This window comes from Phalaenopsis equestris, unplaced genomic scaffold, assembly GCF_001263595.1.
Source record: "Phalaenopsis equestris unplaced genomic scaffold, ASM126359v1 Scaffold000488, whole genome shotgun sequence".
Classification (NCBI taxonomy): Eukaryota; Viridiplantae; Streptophyta; class Magnoliopsida; order Asparagales; family Orchidaceae; genus Phalaenopsis; species Phalaenopsis equestris.
In genome coordinates, this window is record NW_018164928.1 from 1,012,408 (window position 1) to 1,021,537 (window position 9,130).

General features: G+C 34.9%; 1 protein-coding gene and 1 non-coding gene across 2 annotated transcripts; one reads left to right on the forward strand and one right to left on the reverse strand.

Moving 5' to 3' along the window:
• Positions 1–1,281: 1,281 nt before the first annotated feature.
• On the reverse strand, positions 1,282–8,257 carry LOC110028088 (probable LRR receptor-like serine/threonine-protein kinase At4g20940). Its single transcript, XM_020729807.1, has 3 exons — positions 6,482–8,257; positions 4,064–5,677; positions 1,282–2,113 (listed from the first exon to the last, which is right to left on the reverse strand). The coding sequence occupies exons 1-3, from the start codon at positions 7,392–7,394 to the stop codon at positions 1,491–1,493; spliced, it is 3,150 nt and encodes a 1,049-aa protein (XP_020585466.1). The 5' UTR covers positions 7,395–8,257; the 3' UTR covers positions 1,282–1,490.
• Positions 8,257–8,330, forward strand: TRNAE-UUC. Its single transcript has one exon. It is a non-coding gene; the product is annotated as a tRNA-Glu (tRNA).
• Positions 8,331–9,130: the final 800 nt, after the last annotated feature.

The following is a 9,130-nucleotide window of genomic DNA, read 5'->3' on the forward strand; positions in this document are numbered from 1 at the left end:
GCAGCCATGATGCCTCCATAACAAGGATCAGCATTCGGTACGCCACCGGTGCCATGATATGCCCTGCTGCAAGCTGACTGTGGGGCACAAAATGAACAACAGTAGAAGGCATTGCAATGCCGGTTTGCAAATTTCCAGTTGCAGAAGGCTGGTTTTGTGTTTCAGAATGTGACCGCTTTTGCTGCTCATCTGGGCCACTGCTTTCTGAACCAGATGAATCAGCTTCAGCTGCTGTCATTATGCTGGTTAAAACTAAACTGTTACTAGCGGTGGCGAAAGACAAAATGCTGAATAATTAATTAAATTGTTCCATGAGAAGTTTCATAGCTCTTCCATAAACAACTTCGGCGTATCCTACCAGATCCTAAATTCGCAGTCCAATTTCACGAATCTCGTGCCAGCCTAAACCATCTATCTGACCTTAAAGCTGGCTAACCAGTCACGGTTTGAATGAAGTTCATTTTATAGAGATATACAGAATTCCTAAAGATGAAAATGTCGATATGGGACTAAAGGTAACTAGGAGTACTTCCTTGCATGCCACAGCAAATTATTAAATGCAATGCACGGAAATGTGAGTATTTACATGCATACAACTTAATCTTAGTTATTTACGTATCTAACGACCAAATTTTTATTTTTTTTTATAAATATACCACTCAAATAATTTTAAAAAATAAGAAAAATTAGCATTTGTTTAGTACATATAAAAAATTAATATAAAAAGATATAAATAAATATAACTATTTTATTATTTAATTATTTCAAACCAAAAAAGTCAAGTACGGACGGACAAATATTTATTCGTGTTTGGCTCATTTATAAATTAAGCCTAAAAATATTTTTATTATTAATTTATTATATTATTAATGCCGGTTCAACCCCAATGAGTCAACGAAACTTAAACATTTCACTCTTTGGGTTTGATTTGAGTTTCAATTTTCAAAACCTTAACAAACCCATAAAAGAGAAAATTTGAATCAAAATACACTAATCTAAATTTAAAAATGATAAATTTTTAAGCTCATATTAATGCATAATAACTATTATATTTATGCAAATTACCTTAACTTGCATATACAATATGTGTATATTTTTTTATTAAATTTGCTCAAATATCTCAAAAAAGTTAAATTTCTACACAAAGAAAACTCTCTCATTATACACATTATAAAATAAATCTCATCACCAACAAATTTAAGTTAAAAAAAAAAAAAAATCTATTTTTCATTGAAAGTAATTATAAGAGTAATATAACACAAATTTGAATCTCCAAATTTTTCACAAAATAATGAACATTATTCCACCAACCAACCAAAACAAAGAGCACGAAAATACACTCAAATATGAAGAAAATATTACATTTGTCATTCGTTGTTCTTCCGACATAGACTACAGTGTAGATCGCACTACGCTGTTGTCAATAAGAATTGATCGTCATCACGTCAACAATAACATGATATGATCTACACTGTCATCCACACATTTGATTATCCAGATGTAATATTTTCTCGAGAACTCATCAAAATGAACATTGAGGAAAGCTCTTGAAACACAGTTCTAATCTCAGGCCTCTCATCAGCACATCTAATACACCTCAGAGCCACTCCAAACAACACCTCCAAAACGCCCCCATCTCCATCCCCTCTTCCTTCTTCCACGATCTTCTCATCAAAACATTCATGAGAGATCTCATTTCCCGCCATCGATCTCACCCAATCCGTCAAATCCACACCGCCGGGATTCCCCGAGACAATCTCGCCGGCATTTCTCCCCGTAATGAGCTCGAGCAGGACGACGCCGAACGCATACACGTCGCTCTTCAGCGACGGACATGGCTTGCTCGTGCTGGCGAACTCCGGCGGCCGGTACCCTAGGGCGCCGGCGTTTAGCACCTGCTCGGCCATGCCGGAAGCCGTCAGGATCCGATGGAGGCTGTAATCGGTGAGGAGGGCGCTCATTTCTGCGCGTTGGAGGAGGATGTTGGTGGATTTGAGGTTTCCATGAGGTATGGATTTCTCGTTGTGGAGGTAATTGAGGCATCGAGCGACGTCGGTGGAGATCGCGAGGCGATTGCGGAGAGGTAAGGGTTCCATCTTCCGTTGTTCGAATTCTGCATTTGGGATGATCATATGGTAAATATGAAAAATTATTGGGTCTTTTTTTTTGGAAATAATTGTGCAGATTGGAGGAATTTTAGGTTTTGACATGGTGAAATATGTGGGAAAAAATTTGCGTACATAAGTGCGTACGTCTGTAACCTACAAATAGTTTACAGGGAGGATATTCGGAGGTTATAACCCCGTTATAACCCCTGACCTCTCTATAACCTACATATATATGAAAACAGAAGTGCAAATTTTTTATGAGGAAATAATTATTTAACAGGGAGGTTACAGGGGCTATAACGCGATTATAACCTCCAAATATCCTCCCTATAAGGTTACAGACGTATACAGCTCTGCGTACGTCTTATATAAGCAAATTTTTTCCAATACGTGAGGGAACAATCAATTCTATTATTTTACTCCTTTTTTTTATGAGTTAAAAGAAAGGAATATTTACAAGCATGCCACTTAATTCCTATGAATTTACATATCTAACACTTAAATTTTACTCTTTACATTATTATCATCCAAATCTTTCATATCACTTCAAAAATATCATTATTTTAACTTTTAAAATATAAAATAGACTTTTTTAAGCATGGGTAAGGTGTGGAATATGTAAAAATTGAAATTTAGGTGTTTGTATGTAAATATATAGGAATTGAGTGGTACGTATGTAAATATTCCAAGAAAAAGGAACATTTACATGCATAACACTTAATTCCTATGTATTTATATATCTAACACACGTAAACTTCAACTTTTACATATATGTCACAGTACCTATGCATGCGAAATGTGTTTTTCGCGTTTTAAAAGTCAAAATGATGGTATTTTTTATGTGATATGGAAGATTTAAGTGTGGTATAAATGTAAAAGATAAAGTTTAGGTGTTTGATATGTAAATACATTGACATTGGATGGTATGTTTGTAAATGTCCCCCAAAAAGAAGTATATTTGAGGGCATATACATGCAAAAGAGGAAGTTCAAACAAGCTTTCTCAAAGCAAAAAGTCATATTTGGTTTTTATATTCTAAACCTCAGGGTTGAAAATGAAATATACAGTTGTAAGCTATTTGCAGATGGTGTAGTTCTAAGACATGTAGGCTTTCACTAAAACATGCAAATGTTATATAAATTGAAGAGATCTAAGAATATGAGCAGTAGGATTACCAAATAAAGATAAAATAAAGAATTTTATTTTAGGTGCATTTACATACATACCACCAAAAATCTTTTGTATTTACATATCTAACACCTAGACTTACCTTTTACATTTATTACATTTATGATATCTAACACCTAGACTTACCTTTTACATTTATGCCACCCAAATCTTTCATATCGCATAAAAAATACCATTATTTTAACTTTTAGAAAGTGAAATACACCCTTTTATGCATAGGTGAGATGGCATATTTGCAAAAATTCAAGTTTAGGTGTTAGTTTTGTAAAATTTATAATCTTCCTTTCATCAATTTTGTAATATCAATTGAGGATGGATGTGAAATTTTGTAATATCAATAATACAATGAAGGTTAGAAGCAACACCAATGAGATAAATTAATAAACTTAATGAGGATGGATTATGAAAAATAAGAGCGAGGGTTAGATGTGTAAAACAAACTTTCAATAGCATAAAGAACCAAAGAATAACATAAGTAACATACTACAAAATAAAAGGAAAAGAATATAGAAGATATACATATACCCCTCAATTCCTATATATTTACATATCTAACACCGAAACTTCAATTTTTACATACATTGCCACCTTGCCTATGCTTGAAACAGTGTATTACACCTTTTAAAAGTTAAAATAATAGCATTTTCTTAATGTGAAATGAAAGATTTGAATGTTATAAATATAAAAATCAAAATTTAGATGTTATACATGTAAATTCATAAGAATTAAGCGGTATGTATGTAAATATCTCAAAGAATAAAACATACCACAAAGATGAACACTCAAAGGCAAGGCATCAATACAATCCGATATCAAAAGCCTCTCATGTTCCTTCGAACCCCAATAATAACCCTTCAAAGAAACCAAATTTGGATGCCGAATGCTTCCGAGCTTCTTCGCCTCCCTTGAAAATTCCTTTTTACTCTTCACAATACCTTCCTTAAGCCACTTAACCGCCACCACATGTCCTCCATCGAGAGTCGCCTTATACGACGTTCCATGGCAGCTCCGGCCTATAATTTCCGCCGGCGCTCGAGAAAGCTCTTCAACCGTGAACACGACCGAGTTGTCGAAGAGATGTAACTCGCCAGACAGCCTATCTGGGGAGAGGACATTAAGGGTTGGATTGTGCTGTAATGAAGATTGGTGAATTGAAGAAGATGAAGTTATTGTGTTAGTCTTCTGCAGGAGCTGATCATTAACATCATATTGTTGCTGCATCACAGGATCTACAGCTTCTCTGGAAGCTACAGAAACTATTCCTTGATCAGCTTGAGAAGACAAAGATCTGGATTGAATTAAATGATTTTGCGAAAAGCTCGAAGAAGGAGGAGGATGTAACGAATTCTTTTGCGGGCGAAAAAAACTTCGAATGGAAGATTTTAACTCGTCAGTGATTCTTCTATCATGTTCCTTAGATAGTTTCTGATATAAAAGTATGAATAAGAGAATCATAACAGCACAAACAACAGCTCCAGCTATGAAGCTGTAAATTATAGCATTTTTCATGTGATGGTGATGGCTTCTTTTTCTGCTGATACTCGCGATATTTGGATATTGGGGAGGTAGATTCAGTAATTCGTTCCCCGGACGAAACGAGGATTCAGGAAACCTTAAAAGGTTGTTTGGAACATTACCAGAAAGATTGTTATATGAGACGTCGAATCTCAAGAGGGAGGAAGGAAGATTATCAGGTAAGTTGCCTTCAAAGTGGTTGTGAGATAAGTCTAAATCTAGTAAGCTCTGAATCATCCCCATGGCTTTAGGAATCTGACCGGAAAAATCATTTTTTGATAGATTCAGCAGCTGCAAATAAGTCATGAAGACCATTTCGTGAGGTAGAGATCCACTTAAGAAATTGTTTGAAAGATCGAGGGAGACAAGACTGGAATTCAGAGATGGGAGTGAAGCGGAATCATAAGAAACTAATGATTCTGTGTGCAATTTTTCTGGGAAGATAGGTCCAGTGAATCTGTTGAATGAAAGATTCAGATTCATCAATCTGATTGAAGAAAATAGGCTTGGAGGAAGAATACCGTTGAGTTTGTTGAGACTCAAATCTATGAAAATTATATCAGGATATGTGACAATCACAGGAGGAAATTCTCCTTCCAGTAAATTGTTCGAAAGCCGCAGAGATTTCAGCCGTAAAAACTGAGACGTTTCGTTCAGCAGAGTTCCTCCCAATTTGTTGGAGCTCAGATCTATGGATTCCACTAAGTTTCCCCAACCTTTTATTGCAGATATATCCCCTGAAAATAGATTATTGCTCAAATCAAGTATTGCACAGCTCCCTATCTTGTTAGGAAGAGAGCCACTAAGACTGTTTGAGGAAAGATTTAGTTTCTTCAGAGTAGTAGATGTTATACTCTGCAATGGACCTGCATCATAAAATCAAATAAATTAAGCAACTTTTAGCTAAAAGATAAGGGAAAACTTTGATATTTATAGTTCTAAAGATCAAAAATCATCATTAGTCTTATAAAATCATATAAATTAAGTAACTTCTAGCTAAAAGATAAGGTAAAATTTTGATATTTATAGTTCTGAAGATCAAAAAGCATCATTATTCATTTTATAAAATCTAAATAAAATGCATGGTATATCATAAAAGTGGCACCAATATTAGAACAAAATATAGTAGCGACAAAGTCAAGGGATATTTACATACAGAGTGCTTGTAACATTGTTATTTACAAAACTAGAGCCTAAATGATTTCTTGAATTATCAAACCAATGTATTTAAACGTGCCACAATAAAATAGTTGAGAATTTGATAAAAATGAAGAATTAATGGGCATTTACATACATACCAATCAATTCTTTTGTATTTATATATCTAATGCCTAAACCTTGCCTTTTTTTACGTTTATACTATCCAAATCTTTAATATAACATCAATAATACCACCATTTGAGCTTTTAAAAAGTGAAACACATATTTTCATGCATTGATAAGGTGGTATTATGAATATATATATATATATATACACACACACACACACATACATACATAAGAATCAAGTGGCATGCATATAAATCTTTCAAATGAAAACCATGGTTGGGGTTTTATAATGAATTTGATATTTAAGTGAGAATTTGAAAAATGAATGAAAGTGGGTGCTGTCAAATACATAAAAAGATGAAAAAAAAAGGTGAGTAGACCATTAAAAACCCTTCATTTACCTGTGAGCTCATTGCAGCTCAAATCAAGCTCAGCCAAAACCATTGAGAAACCTTTGAACAGCGCCTCAGGGAAAGGCCCCGAAAACTGATTGCTTCCGAGATGAAGAATCTTAAGCGAAGCTATAAAATTGAAGGAGGGAACCTGACCACTAAGCCTGTTAAAACTAGAATCAAAAACCTCCAAACTGTCAAACAATGGCACCACATCCTTTTCAAACAGCTCTCCTGATAAAAAATTGTGACTGGTGTTCAAGAACACCAAAGAGCCAGTAATCTTTGAGTTATCAGACATCGAGCCAAGCCCTCCGGTGAATCTATTCTGGCTCAGATCAACATAAACAGCACTCTGTAATTGACCAATAATAATCCCCACATCACCATTAAAGCCATTAGCCTGCAAATCTAAGCATTTCAGCTTCTGCAGCTTATTGAAACCAGAAGGCAATGGAGCCTCAAAGCTATTCCAAGAGAGATTCAGAGTGATGAGATTACTCAATCTCATCAACTCCTCAGGTACGCGCCCATGAAATGAATTACTTGAGAGATCTAAATGTTCTAAGGAGCTGAGTGCTCCCAAATCAGGAGTAAGAATTCCTGTAAATTGATTGTTTGAAAGAGACAGATTGTGCAGACTATCCATTGGAGCAAGGGAGGAGAAACTGATGTTTCCTACCAGACCCATGTCTCTCAATGAGATCGAAGTGACTCGATTTCCATTACAATGGATGCCATTCCAGGAAGGAGGGCAGCCCTCAGAACCTGATGTAAAATGATCCCAAGAGTTTAGAACAAGACCCTTGGGGTCTTCACTTATCCCCTTCTTGAACTCCATTAATGCAGCTATGTCTGAACTGATTGAACCGGCTCCAACAAGAACAAACCACAGCGCAACAAAAACAAAAAGAAGTCGCATTTCTTGATCAAAATTGGATCTTGGATCCAATAAGGCTCACAAAATTTGATCTTTTATGAAGTTCATGGCTTACTTTCTGAATTCCATTGAAATGGAGGCAGACCTAACTAAAAAGAAGCTGAAAAAGCAACGAACATGGGACGACAATCATGCGCTAAAACCAAAAGTCGTCCAAAAGATATACAGTGGCGATGAACAGTAACTTCACAGAAATTTTTCTGAAATAAGACAAACAAAACACAATCTCCAAAGAATCAAAAGAGCTGGAAAATCAATCAGAATAGAAATAGAACAAGTCCTCAGGCTCGCCGCAAACCAGAAGCAGCTAAATCTCACTCCGCTCCGCCAAATCACCAGCCAAGCAATGCAGAACAAGCCAAATAAATAAATAAATCTCAAAAAGAACAGGAGACGAGTTGAATTCAACAAAAGATCAAAACTTTTTCAACAAAACACGGTAAATCAAGCAATTGTCTAAAAAAAATAGAATCAAGTTGGCTTTTTTATATGCAGGTAGTGGTTACATTCCATGCTGTAACATGGAGAAGAAGGCTCAGTTGGGTAGGTAAGGAACTGAAGATACAGTGAGGAATTTACTGAGGAAGACAAGGAAGAGGAACACTTTTAAAGAAATAGATGTGGTTCTAGAAGAGAATTACAGATCCCCTCAACTCGAGAAGAGAAGTAAAGAGAGAGAAAGAGAGAACGAACGTGGTGGATCTCTCTCTATCTCTATCTCTTCGCTCTACTCTCTCACGCGAATGTTTTCTCTCTCTAGCTCAGTACTGCCTGAGAGATGAGAGAGCTAGCGTAGAGGTCAGGAGAGAAGATTTATGCTATTTGTAAAACACGAAGGAAACAATCCATTGTCGTCTAGTCCGGTTAGGATATCTGGCTTTCACCCAGGCGACCCGGGTTCAAATCCCGGCAATGGAATTATTTTTTATTTGATTTTCCTATGTATTTTGGGAAATTGAATTATTTATGTAGCTTTCATCCCCACATTTTTAATTAAAATAAAATAATAAATTGGGCGATATTAATTGGCAAGTTAAAAATAGTTTTAAACTTTAAACAACCTAATAATTTATGTACTTAATTTGTGCTTTAATCATAGATCGGTAGATCTGCAATTTTTTTTTTCTTTTAGCATATTATATTAACTATTATTAAGGGTATGTTTGGGTGGTGAAGCTAATTTAAAAAAAAATTATGATGAATATTACAAAATGTATTTTATTAAAAAAATCATAGTGTTTCCTTACAATGTCGTACTTTAGCATGAAAGATTGAAAAAAGTTATTTCTCGCAATAAAAATTTTTAAAAATAATTAAACTGTAATGACAGTTTGAAACACAAAATAGACAGAAAACTGTCTTAAATAATTTAAACTGTGATGACCAGCTTTTACACCTCTATTTTGAATATGATTTCAATTTAAATTCTTAACACATTCAAATTTATTTATTTATTTATTTTTTTTTTAATCTAAAATTTCATTTCCATTCATAAATTTATACATAAGGGTAGACTTAGATAAAGTCCTGAGGCAATCACGCTTCCTGGAGACAATTTAGTCTTTTGACCCTCATGAAATATCAGTTTTGTCCTTCCTAATTACTTTATCTTTCATTGTCCTAGCCCATTCAAAATCGAGTCTAGAGGGATTTTTGCGCCCCCTATAAAAGAGGTTGGTTTCGCCTATATATATATATATATATATATAGATGGGTGT

Coding starts and splice junctions, on each gene's coding strand:
- LOC110028088 (XM_020729807.1), bottom strand. CDS start 7,394: ATGCGACTTCTTTTTGTTTTTGTTGCGCTGTGGTTTGTTCTTGTTGGA. Junction 5,678..6,481: donor GAGCTGCAATGAGCTCACAG/GTAAATGAAGGG, acceptor TTTATGATGCAG/GTCCATTGCAGAGTATAACA. Junction 2,114..4,063: donor TTTGAGTGTTCATCTTTGTG/GTATGTTTTATT, acceptor TCCCAAATGCAG/AATTCGAACAACGGAAGATG.